This window comes from Hevea brasiliensis, chromosome 4, assembly GCF_030052815.1.
Source record: "Hevea brasiliensis isolate MT/VB/25A 57/8 chromosome 4, ASM3005281v1, whole genome shotgun sequence".
NCBI lineage: Eukaryota > Viridiplantae > Streptophyta > Magnoliopsida > Malpighiales > Euphorbiaceae > Hevea > Hevea brasiliensis.
In genome coordinates this window covers 7,738,166-7,759,709 of record NC_079496.1, presented here as the reverse complement: position 1 = coordinate 7,759,709, position 21,544 = coordinate 7,738,166, and the positions used below count along the sequence as shown (strand labels likewise).

The 21,544-nt window shown below is 32.3% G+C and overlaps 2 protein-coding genes across 2 annotated transcripts; one reads left to right on the top strand and one right to left on the bottom strand.

Moving 5' to 3' along the window:
- LOC110643447 (phosphate transporter PHO1) lies at window positions 1–7,140 on the top strand. Its single transcript, XM_021795821.2, has 15 exons — window positions 1–321; window positions 1,159–1,245; window positions 1,323–1,548; window positions 2,665–3,010; window positions 3,555–3,603; window positions 4,033–4,104; window positions 4,401–4,530; window positions 5,006–5,126; window positions 5,323–5,572; window positions 5,656–5,760; window positions 5,843–5,887; window positions 5,987–6,139; window positions 6,227–6,505; window positions 6,586–6,722; window positions 6,803–7,140. The coding sequence occupies exons 1-15, from the start codon at window positions 82–84 to the stop codon at window positions 6,891–6,893; spliced, it is 2,331 nt and encodes a 776-aa protein (XP_021651513.2). The 5' UTR covers window positions 1–81; the 3' UTR covers window positions 6,894–7,140.
- Window positions 7,141–7,572: 432 nt separating this feature from the next.
- LOC110643446 (long-chain-alcohol oxidase FAO1) lies at window positions 7,573–19,319 on the bottom strand. Its single transcript, XM_058146184.1, has 6 exons — window positions 19,288–19,319; window positions 19,075–19,198; window positions 18,308–18,625; window positions 12,690–12,992; window positions 12,289–12,567; window positions 7,573–9,621 (listed from the first exon to the last, which is right to left on the bottom strand). The coding sequence occupies exons 1-6, from the start codon at window positions 19,317–19,319 to the stop codon at window positions 7,876–7,878; spliced, it is 2,802 nt and encodes a 933-aa protein (XP_058002167.1). The 3' UTR covers window positions 7,573–7,875.
- Window positions 19,320–21,544: the final 2,225 nt, after the last annotated feature.

Below are 21,544 nucleotides of genomic sequence, written 5' to 3'. Positions count from 1 at the left end.
CCTTGCTTTCTTTTTCTTTCTCTCTCTCTCTGTCTCCCTCCTTACTTGCTTTAATTCCTTACAGAGAGAGAATAGAAGAAAATGGTGAAGTTCTCAAAGGAGCTTGAAGCTCAACTTATCCCAGAATGGAAGGAAGCCTTCGTTAACTATTGGCAACTTAAGAAACAGATAAAGAAGATCAAACTCTCAAGAAAACCAAAACAAACACAAGAAGTACTTAACCATGACTTTGGTCTCTCCATTTTCGACCCCATTCGATTTTTCGCTGGCAAATTCTCCAACAATTTCTTCCGTTCCGATACCAAAACTGAGATCATTAAGGTAAACTACCTACACATTTCATCTCATCTTTATTTGCGTTTTCTTCATTCTATCTATAACTTGATAAAAGTTTGGCTTTTGACACCGAGAAATCGGAGTACTCTTTTGGGCCAATAGCAAGAGAGCAAAGTGGCATCATTTCCAGGCGAAAAATATCAATGAAACGAACTATCGGAGTTGTTAAAAGAAAACATAAGAGAACCTTAAAAAAATTTACCAGGATTTTCCGATATCTGAATGTATCCGCCGATATCCCTGGCTCTTTCGCTTTTGATGTCCTCAAGTTTCGGTGTCCGGTCTGCGCTGACGTGCCACCTCACCTTCATTTTTCTTTACAAAACTTTTGAGGTGCTGCTTCATAGCTTCTATCTTCACTGTTCTACTTTACTCCCAAGAATTTAATTTTCCACCATTGATTAAAAAGGGTCCCACATCTTTTATTTAATCTATCACCGTCCGTTCCTTTGAAGTGACTTCCAACGTTAGAACATAATCTTAAACATTTCCAATATATAGGTAAATAATGATTTTTGTAATAAGCTATTAAAAATCTGAAAAGTGATTATTATAATTAGTTAATTCTGTGAAGTGAAGGATCGTTGTTATTATTTTTGTTTAAAAATCTGTCACGAAATCAAGGAAACGGTTATGTATGGAAGCCCAAAATCACGAAAGTATCGTGAATATAACAGAGGTCAGGGGAAAAACAAAGGGAGCATGCCTTATAAAGATCCATGAAGAAGACAAGGGAGATATATAGAAGAGAGGCTGTAAAGTTACGTTGTTTCATATATATATATAACAAGCATCCATTTTTATTATTTATTTTTGTTACAGGTGAGAAGCAAAACCATGGAGGATGGTCATCTTCGTCAAGAAATCTACCAAACTGAGCTTCTTCAGTTGTTCTCTGAAGAAGATGAGGTATAATTAATTAACTAATTGATATGACCCTTGTTATACATATTTTTGTTTTTATTTTAATGAAAATTTATGGTTAGGTGAGAGTGTTTTTTGAGAGATTAGATGAAGAACTGAACAAAGTGAACCAGTTTTACAAGGCTAGAGAAAGTGAGTTGCTCGAGAGAGGTGAGCTTCTTCATAAGCAGCTACAGATTTTGTTGGATCTCAAGCAAATTCTTAACAACCGCCGCCGGAAGCCCAATGCCGCCGGAATTTTCAATGCTCCTTCATGGTCTCCTTCCCCCAGGAATTCCAATTATTCTGGTAAACCTTTTTTTCTCTCTTTATCATTATCATGGAACACATAATATAGCATGATATTGATGTATGTGTGCCTATATGATTGAAGCAACCACGTTGGCTTTTTGGTCAGTTAGAGATAGTATTGAGGGTAATATGGTCTTTTTCATTTTAAATAAAATATTTTACCTGATTGGTTATGGGGTTTAATTATTTTTTTATTTTTAGAAATAACATGATCTGTTTTGATTCTATTTTGTTTTTGTGCTGGGTCATTATGATGAGCAAAAGCATCTGTACCACAACAAATATGTTACCAGAAGTGGAAAGAATTAAAGACAGTGGACTCATTGATCATCATAATTCATACCTAAGGCAAATGAAATTTCAATTTTAATATATAGCGTCCATTTATTTTACCAAAAATAATTTATATATTAAAAAAATATTTTTTATTAAAATTATTTTTAAGAAAGTATTTTAAAATATTTTTTATTATTTAATTATTAAATTAATAATATATATGCTTTATATTTTAATAAAGTTGTCAAAGTTTAAAAATTAATATCTTAGTTTAAATAAAAATAATTTTTTTCTTAAAAATAACTTAATTTTTTATTGAATTAAGAAAATATATTTTTTAACATATTTATGAGTGTCTTAAAAGCTAGAAAATATAAAAATTTTCAAAATAAATGGAACTTTAATGTTAAAAATATTTATTTTTATCTATTTAAAATAAAAATTCAAATTCTTAAAAATTATTATTATTATTTGCTTTGATTATGTCACTTTCGAAAAAGAGAAATTCGCCTTAATGCCAAAGCTTCACAAATCCAAATTTCTTGCACCTTTACACACAATCGTCTCTTTGTTTCAACCTTCCCATAGAAAGAGACACCCAACAAATCTATTAATTAGTTTTGTATCTGAGAATTGTATTTCGTGAACCTTTTGCTTTGGTTAATGGGTCATGGTTTTTCTTTCTTGATATATTCTTAATAAAGAATTTTTACTTAAAAAAAAAAATCTATTAATTATTATATTGATTTAATTGAATATTTGTCTCATAATATTAGAAAAAAAATTAAGAAATTTATTTATATTTTCATATCTAATTATAATAATTAATTTATGCAGAGACCACAAATGAATCAAACGATAACTCTGGAGAATCTTCAGAAGCTGATGAAGTAATCGCAGCACTAGAGAAAAATGGTGTAAATTTTATCAATTCAGCGACCAGGTCGAAAACGAAGAAAGGGAAGCCTAAAATGGCCCTGAGAATAGACACTCCAGCTACCACACCAACAAGAGCAATCTCAGCTATTACGTCAATGCTGTGGGAAGATTTGGTTAACAATCCTAAGAAGGAAGCAGGTCCTGGGGATTTCATTAACAAGAAGAAGATCCAGTGTGCTGAGAAGATGATTAGAGGAGCATTTGTGGAGCTTTATCGAGGCCTTGGCCTCCTAAAAACTTACAGGTTTTAACATGCTTCTTAATTGATCTTGAATTTGCCATGATTATTCCTTTCAAAGTCTCTAATTAATTATTCTTGTTTTAGCTTATAATATATATAGTTTATATATGAAATTGGTAATGAATACGACAATTACAAGATATGATCTGCATGGCACTCATCAAATATTCCACGTAAGGCTCCCAATATTTATTGAAGACTTGTGCCTATAGCTATGCCGTTTTGGCAAAGGAACCCAAGCCTAATATTCCAGAAATTATTTGTTGAATTTTATGCCATCAGTTCACACCTCGTTTATTGTTGATTAATTTCTATTCAAATAATTTCTTGGTTATTTTAAATTTCCATTTATATATTCAATTAACCTTTTTTTTTTGAAAAAAAAAACCTTTTATTTTATTATTAATTAAATTAAGGTATTTGGCACAAAACTTTAACCCTAATCGATATTTAGTTTTAAGTTAGTGGGGTTTTTCCTCTATTGAAGATAATTGTTCTCATCATTTACCAGATTCTAATCTTTTTACTATTTGTGGGATGCATGCAGCTCACTCAACATGGTGGCTTTTACGAAAATTCTCAAGAAATTTGACAAGGTAATTAATGTATATTATATCTCAGCTAGCTTTATCACCCACATGTGGAGAACAATACATAAACAAGAGGAAAAATTAAAAGAGCATGACTTGTATATTAATTGGGTATTTATTAGTTGGTTATAATAAGCATCTCCTGCTAGGAAATTAAAGATTTTTTTTTTTGGTATCTCTGAAACTTTCAAGATTGTGATTAGGGTTTGAATCCTGATTTTCGACACCAGCAAACAGACATCTGAAAACTTAAAACAAAATAAAGAGAGACCACATAAAAAAAATTACTTGGTTGATATCTCTAATAACTTGCAAGACAATAATATCCAAATGTACATCTCTCACGAAGTGTGTGAAACTAACAACCTACACTGCAAAATCTTTTGCTTAGAGAAAGAAAATTCATAATTGGTATTTTGCTGTCCACACAAGCAGGTATCAAACCAGCAGGCATCAGCAAGTTATCTAAAAGCAGTGAAGAGATCCCACTTCATTAGCTCTGATAAGGTAAGATATTATCTTCCCATCTTACCATGTTGCTAGAAAAAGCTATACCTTTGCACATGAGGTTCTTATTCTTTCACCCACCAACTAGTGTCTATGCACAAATCAAAATTTTGTGGCAAAGTCACTAAACCACAACCTTTCATGTTGTTATTACTATTAGTAGTAGTAGTAGAAGTAGCGTTGAAAAACGTTTTCCATTTCTTTTACTCTTTGCGAGTGCATGTGGAGAATTGGAGTAATAATGGTTTTCTAGTAAGCATTATATAATTATGATATTATTATATTTGGTTGATAAGGTTGTAAGACTAATGGATGAAGTGGAGTCCATATTCACAAAGCACTTCGCCAACAATGACAGGAAAAAGGCAATGAAGTTCCTCAGACCCCAGCAGCAGCAGGAGTCTCACATGGTCACCTTTTTTGTTGGTAATTAAAATAATAAAATAATTTATTTTTAATTATATTTTATATATTAAATTTGACATTGAAAAAGAGAAAAACCCTATACTGTTTATGTATGTATAGTGGCAGAAGCATCTCGAAAACAATTTTATTTTTGCTACCGATGACTTGAAATATGAAGAACAAAATAAAAGTTATGCACAAAAAGTCAAAAAATTGCCTTATTTGATTGGCCCTATGACATGAACTTCAGCCATTTATACGCTTTGCTTTTTTTTTTTTTCAACAGATGAAGGAATATCAATATGTACTGTAATGCAATATGCATGATTTCATGATTAGTCTCTCTCTTTGAGAAAAGCATCGTAGGAATTTTCCATGGACAAGAAAACTTGCTAGACCACTAATCCCACTCTATGACATTAGTGCAATTTGAATATTACCCACCAATCTGTGATGTTGATTTTTTAGCTTTTTTTTTTTTTTTTTTTTTTTGCAGGCTTGTTTACTGGCTCTTTCGTGTCGCTATTTAGTGTATATGCAATCTTGGCGCATTTGTGTGGCATTTTTAAGCCCACAAGTGGAATATCATATGTGGAGACAGTCTACCCTGTTTTCAGGTGATTAACAAGAAGGATTTATTTTATAAAGTTAATAAATTTGATGATGTCTTAGATACATGGGACCGAATTATTAGAAATTTCTCGCATGATTAACAAGAAGGATTAATATATGCAAAATGTAAGGTGTCCAATAAAGCATACTCGAACTTGATATACAAATGATGGACTAAAGGGTTGATGTGATGTCTTGCAGTGTGTTTGCCTTGTTAAGCTTGCATTTGTTCATGTATGGATGCAACCTCTTCATGTGGAAGAGTACAAGGATCAACTACAATTTCATTTTTGAATTTCAACCCCGCACAGCCCTCAAATATAGAGATGCCTTTCTTATTTGTACCACTTTCATGACCTCTGTTGTCTCTGCAATGGTAATCCATCTTCTTTTAAGGGCTAATGGCTTTTCATCCACCCATGTTGATGCCATCCCTGGAATTCTACTCCTGGTAAGTTTTGCTCCTGCTCTTAGTTGTTTGTGCAGTTTAATTAATTCCTTCTCACATTGATAAAATTTCTATCCAATTACCAGATTTTCATGGCATTGCTTATCTGCCCATTTGACTTCTTCTATCGCCCAACACGGTACTGCTTCCTTCGTGTGATTCGCAACATTATCTGCTCTCCATTTTATAAGGTACAATCACTTCCTAATTTCGTTTCTTGTTCAATTTTAAACATGTATCTAATGGAATATCTTTGAAACGCCACTCCCGCAGGTTTTGATGGTAGACTTTTTCATGGCAGATCAACTTACCAGTCAGGTGATTTCTCCTCTCATACAATTCACTGCGCTGCTTAATCCCATCAGTCAAATTGTTTTCTCTCCCTCACTTTCAATTATTGTGTGATTGTTCATACAGATTCCACTGATGAGGCACTTGGAATCTACGGCATGCTACTTTCTAGCAGGGAGTTTTCGAACACAGAGATACGAAACCTGCCACAGTGGAAGGCTTTATAGGGAGCTTGCTTATGTCATTTCATTTTTGCCATACTATTGGCGAGCTATGCAGGTAACACCACTTGATAGCTTGAAAAATTTTCTTGCCCAGAACTTCTACACATGCAGCAAATAGCTCATTTTGTTTTCAATATGGAAGTGTGCAAGAAGATGGTTTGATGAAAGTGACGTTAACCAATTGGCAAACATGGGGAAGTATGTTTCTGCTATGGTGGCAGCCGGAGCCAGGCTAACTTATGCTAGGCAGGAGAATCACCTATGGCTTGGTATAGTGTTGGTTACTTCAGCTGTTGCTACAGTTTATCAGTTATACTGGGATTTTGTCAAGGATTGGGGCCTTTTCAACCCAAAATCCAAGAATCTATGGCTAAGAAATGATTTGATCCTAAAGAACAAGAGCATCTACTACATTTCCATTGTGAGTTCTCTTCCAAGTAAACATTCTTTGCAAGCATTAAAGTGTTGGATTTGTTAACAGATTGAAAAATTGGATTTCAGGCTTTGAACATAGTTCTGAGAGTTGTTTGGGTGGAGACTGTAATGCGGTTCCGTTTCAATATTGTTGAGTCACGCATGTTGGACTTTTTCTTGGCTTCTTTGGAGGTTATTCGGCGAGGCCATTGGAATTTCTACAGGTTAATATCTGCTTATTAGCCCTGTGAATTGTAGAATAGAAAAAGAGTCAACTTAATGGTTTCTAAATGTTTCTTGACAGGCTGGAGAACGAGCACCTGAACAATGTTGGCAAGTTCAGGGCAGTGAAGGCAGTACCCTTACCATTCCGCGAGACAGATTCAGATGGCTGAAACTATATTCTACAAACTTTTATGGAAATGCCTGAAGATTTCATGCTAGGAAAAGTCCCTAGCATTCTGACATTAAGGGGCGTTCAAAACTTTGCTGCTACAGTTAGACTGGGATCCACATCTTATGTGGGGGGAAAAAGCCTGATTATCCTTGTCATTCTTCACAGATACAATTAAGTCTGTGAATTGTATAGCTCTCCAAGTTTATTGAAGAAAGAAAGTATCAAATAACATATTAAGTTTTGTACATTTGTAAACTCTTTCAATTCGGTTCTGTCCTTTTCCCTGTGGTAATGAACTTGAAGATCTAATTTCACAAGTAAGAAAATTTGAAATTTTCGCAATAGTAGATTTTTTATCTGTCAATATCATTTAGCAGGCATTTTGCTTAAGTTCAGAAATAATCAAATTTTTTATCTGTCAATACCATTGCATATCTCAGCAAACCTCAACTATCTTCAGCCTAATTTTACACTTATAAGTCACACTAAGTCCAAAACCTTTTCGTTTTGATCTTCAGCTTCTCATTACTGAAGCACAAAGCAAAGTTCACAAGCTTTTATGGATTGAGTACTTTCCTCTTTATTTGATATCTGCCCTGTCGCTATTCTGTCCTGTAAGTTTCTTGATTAATTTATTTGATTTCTGTGTTCTATTATCTCTGTTTAATTATATGATATGAAACAAGAAATGCTCTGCATTGATAACTAGTACAAAGTACACTAATGACTTCTCCAATAGATATGGAGAATTTTCTTTGACTTCTTCAGGGCAGGGTGGGGTGGGGTGGGGTGGGGAACGGGGCGTAAAATGCACAGGCATCTTGAAGACAACATCAGAATTGGGCATCTTAAGAAGCTTAGAATAGAGAAAACGTTATCTAAGTTGACACAATATCGCATTCCAGTCCCCTCAAGTCAAGCTTATGAGTTCTGCCTCTTTTCAGCTAATGTATTTGTGAGAATCAAATTAGTAGGATTCACTAAAAGCCATACTGTTCTCTCCTTAAAGACTTTGCCAATCTCTTAGAGAGACAGTAAGCAGTGGACTGGACAGTGATCATGGGGTTGACACCAACAGCACTGGGAAGAACACTAGCGTCACAGACAAATAGGCCTTCTGCTTCCCAACTCTCTCCATTCTCATCAACTGCGCCTTCATTTTCAGTAATCCCCATCCTGCAGCTCCCCATTTGATGGGCGGAGGAATAGATCATCCAGTCCTGCACTGGTGTTATTGCTCCTCCACATGGAGAAACTGTGTCTAAAAATTCTTCAAGCTTCGTGTCACTAATCCCTTCACATTTGATTCTCTGCCCATCACTTCGGTGCGTACCCACTTCGACAGCTCCTGCAGCTACTAAAATCCTCAGTGATTGCCGGAGGCCAGCCTTGAGATTTTCTCTGTCCAATGCATCTAAGTTATAGCTTACTCTTCCTTCCACCTTAACTTGGCCAGAACCCCGATCCCTGATTATTGTCATCAAGTGAGCAGTTCTGGAGTATCTAACCATTCTATTCTTTATGTCAAGTCCACACTCCCAAGGAGTCATTGAAGCAAAAGATGCCGGCCCCAGTTGAGGAGTTTCTATAATGGCCCTCAAATTAGAGTCTTCTGATACCACGTGGTGAACTGATGTCACTATTCCTCCCTCATAGGATTTCCCCTTGAACTCTGAATTTGAATCAGGAAAGTAACCCCAGGCCATTAGAACTGGGTGGAGACGAAGGTTCCGACCGATGTTTGGATTCTTCAATCCACTAGTGATCATTAAAGGGGGTGTAAGAAGAGATCCACATGCTGAGATTGTTACTTTGGCCTCAATTTGCAACCTCATAGGAATGTTATTGTTCAATGATTTTGCCATCACTCCCAAGCATTTCTTTTTCTTTTTACTTCCACTCTTATTATCTTCCAAAATGAATCTCTCTGCCTTGCATCCTGTTAAGATTACTGCACTATGATTAACAGCATCAACCAGCCATGTAGAATCAGTCCCCTTCTTGTCTCCTTGTTGACAACCGTAACCACAGCTTCCACAGTAATGCTTCTCTGAGGAATTTCGAGGGACTGCATTGATTTCAAGGCCAAGTTTCTGACACCCTTTTCTAAGTACTTGATTTTGAAATCCCTCCTCTACACAGTTCTCTGTAACTCCAATTCTCTTACAGACAGTATCCATGGCAGCAAGATATTCAGAGCTTCCAAAAAGCTGAAGTTTCTGATTCTCTGTCCATTCCTTAAGTACAGGCTTTGGTGTTTTGATACATGCAGACCAGTTAATGGCAGAACCTCCTCCAACTACTGATCCTGCCAATATCATCATTTTCCCATCAACAGTTGGAAGGATTCCTCCTGATTCATATAGCTGTTCGTAAGAAGGGCCTTCCAGACCAGAATAATCATTGGTAGTGAAATAGTTCCCTTTCTCAAGAACAACCACCTTTTGGCCGGAAGTTGCAAGCGTAGCGGCAGCAACACCTCCACCACAGCCAGAGCCAACGATGACAACATCACAATTGATTTTGTAGAGGTTGTGTCCAGGATCTTTTGTAACTTTCAGGCCTTTCTGGGCGAGGTTGTGGACCAGGGTTGAGTCAGTTTCAAGCATATTTTCTATTATTCCTTCCTGAAGAGGTCTCTCATTTGGAACTTGGACTGGATTCTTATCCTTTTTTATCTTGTAGTCGATGGCTTCCCATGCTGGGTTCTCACCCTTTTCGTCTACCTTTAAAATTTATTAAGATTCTTCAAATCTCATAATTTAAAAAATATAATAATTTGAAATCAAAACTTAACTATGAATTAGAAACATATTTTCAATAATATAAGAAAAGAGGTAGACCTAAACTAATAACTTTAATGGAATACATTTTCGAGGATTTAACCCAAAATTATTTAGAATGGAGAAAAAAAATTCATATAGCCGACCTCAAATTTTTTGAATAAAAGTTTAGTTGAATTGAGTTGAATTAATGGTATGCAGATCAAATTGATCCAGATCAAGAGGGATATATTTGCATTTTCCATCTTCTAATTATATTTATTAATATTTAGTAACTAAATGCTATAGTATAATGACAATAATAACCTTTAGTATGAAAGTGATGATACTATTTATTGGTTTAGAGCAACATTGATTATGGAGCAACATTAATTAAAGTGATTTTGTTTTCAAGTTTGGTTATTAAAATCGAATCGGTTCAATCTAATTGATTTAATAAAAAAATAACTGATTTGATTTAAATCAGATCAACTCTTAACTTAGTTAAAAAAAATTGATGAAGAGATGAATTGAACCTTAAACCTCCTGATATCTATATATATATATATCAAAAATTTTTACGGTTAAACCTACATTAAACAATTATAATTATTGTTTTCAAGTATATATATATCTTAAATAACTATATAAAACATATTAAAATTAATTATTCTATTAATTCAATATATATTTACTTCACAAGTATAAATTTTTATACTTATTGAGCCAGAAAATTTTAATATATTAAACCTAAAATTTCAATAAAATTTTAAAATATGTTTAAAAGGTATTATATATTAAAATTTAGTTACATTCATTTTTAATAATTATTTGTAGAATATTTATAAAATACGTTAAACATTTTTCATCAAATACTTCTTATAAAAGTATTAGTGCTTAAATCAACTATAATACGTGCTAGACCGCAATTGCTACTTAAAATTTAATTAGTACTTAAATCAATCATGAATATATTATGATTAAATGTGATATGCATAACCTAATTCAGTATGATTACTATATAGTATTATAATATATGTTATATCTTTCATTAATTGCTCCTTATAAAATTATTAATACTTAAATAATTGTGATACATATTATAATTAAATGTGCGATATATACCACAGCTCCATATAATTAGTGCATAGTACTATAATATGTGCTAAAATTTTTATTAATTTCACTTTATAATTTAATTAATACTTAAATCAATAATAAAATACATTATAATTTAACATGCTATGCATATTATATAATTAGTACATAACACTATAATATGTGCTAGATCTTTCACCAATCTACTTCTTATAATTCAATTAATACTTAAATTAATTATGAACATATTATAGTTAAAAATGTTACACTTATTTTAATTCTATATAATTAATATATGGGAGTATAATATATGCTATATCTCTCATTGATTGTACTTATAATTCAATTAGAAGTTATGTTATATGATAATTTTATATATAATTGATCCATATTATTCTATAAGAGATTAAATAATATTTGAAGGCTTGAAAATTACAATTTATGAAATTCCTATTATACCCTTATTTAATTCGGATCAATTTGCATCACTCGTTTATTTCCTTCTACTGTAACAACATAAAAATGATTTTACACATCAGTGAGTTGCTGGCCAATTAATTAATGGGGCAGCCAAGTACGAACAATAAAGTCGGTGTTCCTTGTGTAACAGTTGTTATTATTATCTCGTCACTTTCCAAATCAAAATCAGAAATTAATTTTTTTTAGCATAAATCCAAAATTAATTATTTTATTTGTCTATTTATCTTCTTTTGATAATGACAATAATGATAATGATATTAGCCATTCTATTTTAAAACTTAGAATTAGTGTCTAAGTACGATTTAGTTTCATTGATTAATGATATAATATAAATTTAATAAATTAAGTTTGAATTTAACATAAAATAAGTTTAATAATTTTTATATTAAGTATTTATGTTAAAATTTTTATATTTATTATTTTAATTATATATATTAATTGATTTTATACTAATTTTGATATAAATATTTAATAAGAAGTTAAAATCAAACTTATTAAATAAATCTTGTTATTAGTAATAATATATTAAAAAATAATATTTTTTATCACATTATCGCATATTTCAGCACCTCCAAATCTTTAATTTTAATCGGATTATAATAAAAATTAAAATTTTAAATTAAATTAAAATTAATAAAAAAAATTTAACTATAATTATAGAAGCGCATAAAATTTTAAATTTTTTAAAACATTTGATCTATTTGAAATTATGGAGAGAGAGTTTAAATTTTGAATTCTTAAATATTGAATCTTAATCAAATAAGTCTCTGGATAAACTTGCAAGTACAAACAAAAAATATTAATTTTTTTTAAAAAATTGAAATTAAAATAAAAAAAAAGGTTAACCATTTTGACTAATTAAGCTTGAAAATTTGGCACTCATTTCGTCTTTGATAATGATGTTTTAACCTTCTTTTAATTTTATAATGTTTCCAATTAATTATCCATGCAATAACAGAAAATTTCTTCGATTTTCATGCTTTTACACCAATCCTGTTACTCAAGGCATAATCTATGATTAATAAAAAATTAAGGATATTAATTAGTGATTACCTGAGAGAAGAAAACATAAAGGCAGCCGACCTTAAGGAAAATGAGAATAAGTCTGATGGGTGTGAAAAATCTGTGCTTGAACCACTTCTGCAAAACTTTTTCTCTCTTACCCAAGGACATGCTTGAGAAAGTGTTGATGTAAGGCCATTTTTCACCTAAACAAAGAGACCCACAAAGCAAAAGTGTCCCAATTCTCGTTGAAAGTATCAGTAATACCAATCTCGCTATGATCACAAGTTCTATTATCCTCCTCCCCCTCTGCACTAAAAGCTCTGCAATCTGTCCAAAAAAAAAAAGAAAATCCTTTTATAGACCATTACGAACCAAGTCGGTTTCTCATATGTTTGCAAATTAATATAACGGAAATTGTTTAGAGAGATGAGAAAAAATATATAATATACCTCATCAGGTATATGGTTCTGAGACCCAGAAGCTCTAAAGAAGTCCTGCAAAGGCTTGCTTTGTTGAGCTTCCTTTTCCTCAATACAAATTGGTGGGAACACAGTTTCACATATGCTGCCAAGTGTTTCTATCTCTGCTGAAGAGAACCCATGTCTGTATTTTCCTTCTCCTTTCCCTCCTCTCAACAACTGATGGCACTCCTTCATGACTCTCTGTCTCCCTGTCTCCAGTTGTTTTCTTCCCTTCCCATAGCAGAAATTTATAGTGGAATTTTGGAACTGGAAAAGTATTAATTTTTTTATCTTTTATTTTCCTTAAAATATATTAATTTTCAATAACTTATTAAAATTTTCCAATCATTATTTTTTTTTTCTTTATAAGATATATTTATATTACTTTTCAAATTATAATAGAATTATATTATTAAAAAAATTCCATCTTTTGTTTTCTTTAAAATATATTAATTTTTAATAACTAATTAAATTCAGTCTTTCATTCTTTTGATATTAAATTATTATAAATATTTTTATTTATTCTATTATTTTTCTTTTATATATATATATGTCAGGAAGCATGTTAAAAATTAATTTAAAATTAAATTTAATATATTTTAATATTAAAATAATTAAATTATTTTAAATAATATTTAAAAAATATTTCTTTTACTAATATAATCTTTTAATAATAGTTAGCATTGATATTTTTTTTTTTTAAAGAACAAGAAGGCAAATCATTCATTATAAGGCTATAGTTGGAGGAACATCCTCCATCCGAATGAACTCATTCTCATCTAAAAACAGGGTTATTTTATTATTAGCTTCATGGTTGCACATAAAATAAATGAGAACATTTCTGAACCACTGCTACGAACATATGTTGGAGTCGAGATTGTTGTTTGGAATTAAATCATGTGAGAATATGATTGTTATTTTGGATATTTTACAATTTGGCTTTTTTTTTGTTAGAAACATAATCTAATCTTTAAAATATGAAAGAAATTGTATTTTCATTTTTTTTTATAAAAAATAAATTAATCTGTAAGATATATTTTTATTAATAAAATATTTATTTTATAAAAATTACCATTAATTAATCATAATAAATTATTAAAAAAATGAAACCTGATGAATTAAATTATTACAGCTTAATTCATTAATTAATACTTTTAATTCAATTAATACATTTGATGTTCAACTCCCAACCTAATGCTTTAATTTACTAGAAATTAAAAGAAAAAAAATTAAAATCATATGCTATCTATCAGGTCCCCCCAAAATGAAAGGAAAAGATATATATATATATATATATATATATATATATATATATATATATATATATATATATGTTATGAAGGACCACGAATTTATGTATTACTAATTAATAAATGGGTTCGTTGTGCGCATTTAAAAAAAAAATAGTAAAAGAAACAGGTTGGTTGTGTGCACCCCATCCTTTTAATGTCTTTTAAATTTGTTTCAGAAAAAGTTTCTTTAATCTGTTATAGCAATTTTTAGGTAATTTTTTTAAAATTAGCACTAAATTAATATTTAATAAAAATATCTATAAATTATTTATTTTTTTATTAATTAAAATATTGATAAAATATCATATATTAATAGAATATTGTCCTAAAATTTATTATTTTGTCGGGTTAAAATTAAATTTTAATTAGTAATAGATACATATATGTAATTAATAATTTGATTAATAAATTCAATTAAAATAAAATAATTTTATTGATAATAATTATTATTAATTTAATCATAAAGGTAAAAAAGAGAAAAGAAAAGTAAAAAGAGTAGACGGGTAATTTTAGTGAAAAAAGATCAAAAGGTAATTTTATTTCTTTTAAGCTGCAAATTTGTTATTACATGCAGGGGACTTCTTCTAAAATAAAATTAAAGTTAAGGAATTTTATTTTAACAAATTAAAATTAAGTGATTAAAATAAAATAATCACATAATTTGAGGGATGGTTGATGCAATTTACACCCTAAGTGAGAGAGAGGAAAAAATGTTAAAACAAATTTTAGAAAATTGTATAAATAATTATTGTATTTAGTAGATATAATTAGAGCTGTCCATAGTTCCTAGGGATTCGAATTGAACTGAAACAAAAAAATAATCATTATTGTAGGAACTGAACTGAACCAAAGTTATTTTACTATTTTGGTAAAGTCATTTTACTATTTTAGTTCAGTTTTGATTTTTCATCAAGAATTAAATCGAAATCAAATCGAAATCGAATCAAATCAGAACCGAACCAAAGAACTGATTTTATACATATATATTTTTTTTCATATTTTACATATATTACATAGTTTTAATAAAATTATATATATTATATGCAATTAAGATGATTATATATATAACTTAATTTGTTATTAATATATATGTAACTCAATATTAACTTTTATTATTTTTAATTATAAATACATTAAATTTTTTTCATAGTCATTAATTTTCTTATTAAATCACATTTTCATCGTATAGTATATTTTCTTATTAAAAATTATATAATTGAAAAATATGTATAAGATAGTATAATATATTTATTAAAATATATGTTACGAAGTGACTTAATTTATGTATGTGTTGTTTAATATGATTGAATTATGATTCACTCAAAATTTCAGTGATGTAATCCGAATTAAATATTTTGTGAGTTATGTAGTCATAATGGAGAGTATGAGCCAAAACAATATTTAAAAGTCAGCGTTAATAATTGAATTTACCAAATTTAAGATTATATTATTATTTTATTTTTAATTTGAAAAAGTTTTAATTATAATTTACAAAATTTTTATAAACAACATTTGCTATATTAAAATTAAATTTATTTTTAATATTTATTATTCTGAATTAAAATTTAAATTAATAAAATTGGTATATTGTCCAATAAAATTTTAACTTTAAATAGTTGAATAAAAACGTAATAAAAATTTTCTCTAAAGCCAAAAATTACATAGTTGTGTACTTTTGGTTTAGGTTACATTAATCCTAATCCATATTATACTCGTTGATTTGCTTTTATTTTATAATTTTGATGGAAATATTATATGACTTATTATATATAGGATTGAGCGCTTATCACCATATTAAAAGTTTTAACTTTTAGCAGAGGCACAACTCTAACTCTTTATGGTATAGCAGTCCAAGCGTCATGAGCCAAAGGGATCAGAGCAAGATGCTGACCCACTGAGTTATCCCTACTCAATGCCAATAATTCATCCTAAGCACCTACCGAGGTTCAAATCCATTACCTTGACAGTAATACTAATCATAGAATCGAACACTTACTATCATGCCAAAAGTTTAAACTTTTAGCAAAGACACAACTCTCATCCCTTATAGGGTAATAGGCTAAGTGCCATGTGTCAAAGAGACTTGGGTAAGATGCTGGCCTACTGAGATATTCTCACTCAATGCTAACACTATGCATATTTGATATTATCTTGTATTTTTATATGAGAATTGTTAATTTAATTTTAGTATTTCTCTTGATTAAGTTATTATGTTTATATTACTTTATTAATATTTTATTTTGATATTAGTATTTTTTTTTTTAGAATTTTGATATTAGTATTATTATTTTAATATTACTGCTATTATTTTTATTGATATTTTGATGTTAGGCATATATAATTATTTTTGTTATTTTAAAAGGCATATAATAATATTATAATTATAAGTATAAGAACTGATAACTGAATCGAATCAGAACCCAAAATGGAATTGAAAATAGAATCGAAACTAAAATTGAATCAGAACCAACAACACTTAGATGCGAACTAGAGTCGAAAGCACTTAAAATCGAACCAAAATCGAAGCTGAAATTTAGTTTCTCTTTTGGTTCAAAAAACAAAAGAACCGAAGTTTAGTTCTAGTTCATACAAAGTACCGAATTGAAACCGACACCGCACAGTCCTAGATATAAGGATCAAATTGAAAAAAAAAAATTAATACTTCTTAATTTTTTAAAATGATAAATAATTATAGATAAATAATGTTATGTCCTGAATTTTTAAATAATTAATTTATTTGGGAATTGACTAGTTTGGCAGGCCCAGGAGGGGCATTATGTAGTTGTTGCATTGTGGGCCTGAGGTCTTTTGAATTGAGAAGTGTTAGTTGAGTTTTTTTACAGGTTAGGTAGGTCCTAGATACAGGAGAAACTCTGCCGAATTTCTGGCATAAACTTAGAGTGTCTTAGGCTCTTTAATTCTTTGGTTTGAGTTAATATTGATAAATTTCTTGAATATGATTATTTAGGTGAGCCGAGTCAACCTTTCTCATCTTCTCAGCCGCCCAGTGACATTTAGATAATCTGCGAGTAGATATTGATTTTATATATAATTTCAATATTATTATATATTTTAGGCATGCTCATGCATTCACTTATAATATATATTTATGTAGTTAAATACAAAGCACGCCTTGTATTGCATTTTTATTTGATAAAACTATTGTGGATGTCGCCTTAAGATAATTTGGAGAGGTATGCGTGTGTCGGCGTGCGTGTGGTGTGATTATGGATATGGGTAGTCATGGTTGGAGTTTGACTCATTGAGACCCGATCCTTATATGTGGATAAGTCGAGATGAATACAGCTTTGAGTTGATCTCGCTGATCCCCGCACTTGGATTATTAAGAGAAAGTCTTACTTAAGTTGACCTCGCTGGCAGGTATTAGAATTAAGAGAGCTGTATAGGGGATCAGCTCTCATATATATTTATTGATGTGACACACAGGTGTGTGAGTGCTCCAAATTATCTTTTATACGAATATTGTTTGAATTATTTGAAACTATGTGAATATGTTACATTTTATACATAAGAATGCATTAGGCTTAGATAATTATAAAAATTATGTTTAAAATCAATATCTTACTCAATGAGTCGAACACTTATAGACACCATATTTTGATCGACCCTCAAATGCAATGTTTTTTTAAATTGAAATCTCACTATGTTATCCATTCTCAACTGATGACCCGATCACAGGTCGCTTTTTCGAACTCAGCAATGGCTTGTCTTCGAAATAACTCGATCTCACATTCAAGTTAGATTGCTTTTCGATCTCCTCGCCTTTACTCAATGTGTTTGGATTGATATTAGATCTCCAAACCATTCAATCTTACATGCTATTGTTTTTTCGATCTCTCTATAATCAAATACCCCAAAATTCCAAATCTACATATAGTTTTATGATCAGGTATCTTGCTCGAATTGTTTAAATATTTCTCAGCGAAGCTAAGGTTTTATCCAATATCTAACTAATGGTTCCAACCCTAATAAGCTCAAGTCATTTTCAAATCTTTATGATTTTACCAAATCACTCTTCAAATGTTTCAAGGTTTCAGTCGATATTCGGTCACAGCACCATCCGATCTCATTTTCACGTGTAATGGTTTTTCAATCTCTGGAAGTGGTTTGATGTGTTATGATTAATAATCGATCTCATGTTTAATGTTCAACTTTATTCAATTGATTGAGTAATCAGGCAATTTGGTTTGGATGTTTTTCGATCTCATCACGAAAATTGAGCATGAAAAGACTTAGATTCATTTCAAAATATAAAAAATATACAAGTCATTCGGTAGGAGTGTCTCCCCTAACATGCTCTTCAGGTACATTTTCAGTTCTGTCATTCCCCCCCTCTCTCTCAGGCTCCTCCTCATTGTCTTCTTTAGCTCTTGGGATGAGGTCCTCCATCCAGGAGAAGTCTTCCTCAGGATAGCACTTCACGAGTTCGGCCAGAAGATCGCCATGAGCATTCACATAAGCACCAGCCTCCCTCGCCAAGGCCTCTTCTTCTTTTGCCTTGATCTCTTTAGTATTTCGAGTGACATTGCCAGATTGACAGACCCAAGCATCTTCAAGTTCCCACTCTAGTTCAGTTATCCTTTCCTTGTAAGACTTTGCCCGATCTTCTACCTAGGCGATGTGGTCCTAAGCAGTTGAGAGTTGGGCTTTGGCAGAAGTTGCATCCTGGACTGCCTTCAGAATCTCTTGTCTCAATAGATGGGCCTTTTCTCTGATTATGTGTTGGTTCTTAATGGTCTCCAAACCCAAGCTCATCGTCTGAGCTAGGAGATTATCAATGCTATCTTAGGCCAATCTATTCTGATCTTCTTGAAAACAGATGGTGGCACCCAAGACCTTAGCTAGATCAGAATTACCCCGAACTGAATGGTTCCTTTCCAGAGATTGGATAAGGACTTGAGCACCTCGAGAGAGTGTCCTTACAGCTGGTCGGGAAGGCCCCCCTTCTACACTTAAAGAGACTAGCGGAGGAGGTTCAGCTTGTCAAGTGGAGAAGGAATGATCTCTATCTCTGAGGCTGGTTTCTCTAGAGGTCAGAACAGAGAGCTTGGTGCTTCTACCATGTCCCGCCTCGGCATCTGAGTAGAAGCAGCAGCAGCAGCAGCCACTTTCATTTCCTGCACTTTTTGGGCAAGCTCCTCTTTCACTTGTGGCTCTCCTTTGCACCCTCGCCTCCCACCATACCTGCACAAAGAATAATTAGTGAGATCACCAAAGTTAGGAGACTGAAGATTTAGATTATACCAATCCCAGGGCCGAGGTCAGAGAGTTACAGCTCATAGTCCTCATGGTCGATCACTTGCATTAACCACTATTTCAGTTCAGCCATAACCGCGTCCAAACATGAGTATTTGTGAGTGGCCGCCTGATCCTTCAACTCCTTCACCATGGCGTCCTTATCTTTACTTAGGGCGATCTTCTTTGGAACTGAAGGAACCAAATACTGTCAACTATGCGGGATGCCCTCAAAGCCATTCGGGTCCTTGCTCCTCAATATGAAAAATCGATATTTCTAGTTCTTCAACGAAGAAGTGTAAAGATCGATTTTTCATATTGAGGGAGATCAGTGAAGAGCCCGCAGTTCGGCTTGGCTTAGAAAAACCAATATTCATCTTCCTTCCACCGAGTGAGCCTTTGCAACTCAGCAAAAAATCTTCACCGTAGGCTTGAGCTTTTTAGCTCGGCATAAACCTCTGAAAGCCATCAGAATCCGCCAGGAGTTCGGATGCACTTGGGCTACACAAACATGATGGAACTTCAGAACGGCTCTATAGAATTCGTTTAAGGGAAACCGAAGCCCGGCTTTCACTTGTTCCTCATATACTATGATCAGGTCAGTTTCATCAAAGAAATGATCAGCTCGGAGATCGCCATGACATCTAATAAGTTCGAAGGAGTTAGTCTGAAGGTTGTACTCTTAGCTAATAGACTGGAGATTGGTCTCCTTGAGAATCAATGGCAATTCGTCCACGGGTAAGTTCTCTTTCCTTGAAGACGATGCTTGTTTTGACTTGGTCGATCAACCATGGGCCAGGACAGTGATTGTAAAAGGTTCAAGTCGCTCACTCGGTCTAGTCACTTCACCTTCATCCGATGTCTATGAGATATGAACAGAAGGAGGACTGGTAGCTCTCTAACTGTCGATACCACTCATTTTCATAGAATAAAATGAAATTGATTAGAAAAAGATTAAAGCTCTTACCGGAGTATAAATCAGCACCAGAAAACTCTAGAAAATAAGGGAGAATATCGAAGTCGCTAAAAGGAAGTCTGAAAATGACATAAGGGAGCAAATGGCTAACCACCTCCCTATTTATACTCGCCTGAGCATTAAATGCTCACGAAGCCCCAAGGGACACATCGGTTAGCGAGACTGAGCCATTTCAATGACACATCAAAAGAAGATTCCAGAAACATAGTAAAAAGTCGGACAAATAAGATCAGTTAACGAAGATCATCAGATGGAACAGGGTTATGAACCAACAGTTCGGCTGGATGGCGATTTGTCTAGGGATCAGATCGGGCACATTTATTAGAGATCGGAATAATAACTAATGCAATAATAAAAATAGAATAAGCAGACCAAATTTCAATAATAGATTTCATTTCATTTCCAAAAGGTCAGATTACATCATTTGGGCGATCTCTCAAGATCAACAATTACAAATGTCCTTACACTACATTCTACCTAACTTGGACTACTCCCAAACCCAAAGTGTCACACAATAACCCTGTGTCAAAGCCTAGTCTTGTGGCTAAATCTAAAGATGTGTTTGATTAGAAAGCCAGCAATAAATATTGGACAGATGTACAACTCAGATGGGATGACTATGACTCTCATGATATTGAGCGATGTCATTGTCGATGTCATCGACCAGAACCAAACTGAGTTCGGGACCCCTGAGATGGTGAGGAGCCAAATGAACTTCAAGAGGTGGTCACCGATATTAAGATTGAAATTAGCGGTCCTCTTGTCAGAGATCGATCTGCAAGCCATACCGATGAACCGATCCGAGATTAGCGTGGTAGTCAGTTTTGACCTTGATCGGTTAATTAGTCCAGTTCCCTCACCGTCATCAGACGACGCCCTCATAAACCTCTGATTATCGAAATTGCTCATTTTCAGGAGATGAATAAAGAAAACATTCGAAAAATGATTAAAGTGGTTGTCGTGAGAAGAATTTTTGTCGGAAAAGCCAAGAACGAGAAAATAAAACATTGAAGATTCACCAGAGAAGGAAAGTTGTGAGTATGCAAGGGACAAAATTCATCTACATATATATAGGGCCTTGGCATTTATTGCATGCAGAACTCGAAGCGGCTCATCGGCAATCGAAAAATTTATTGCTTTGACCAACACAGCGAAGGGATGAAGAGGAGGTCGGAGAACAAAAAGAGATCGGGAAATAAAAAGGACCAAATGCAAAAGAAAATAGAGATCGGAATAATAATCCTAAGATCGGTCAGTCACAATGAGAAGATTGAAAAAGGAAAGGATGACTTATAGAGATCGGAGAACTTAGGGAGTTG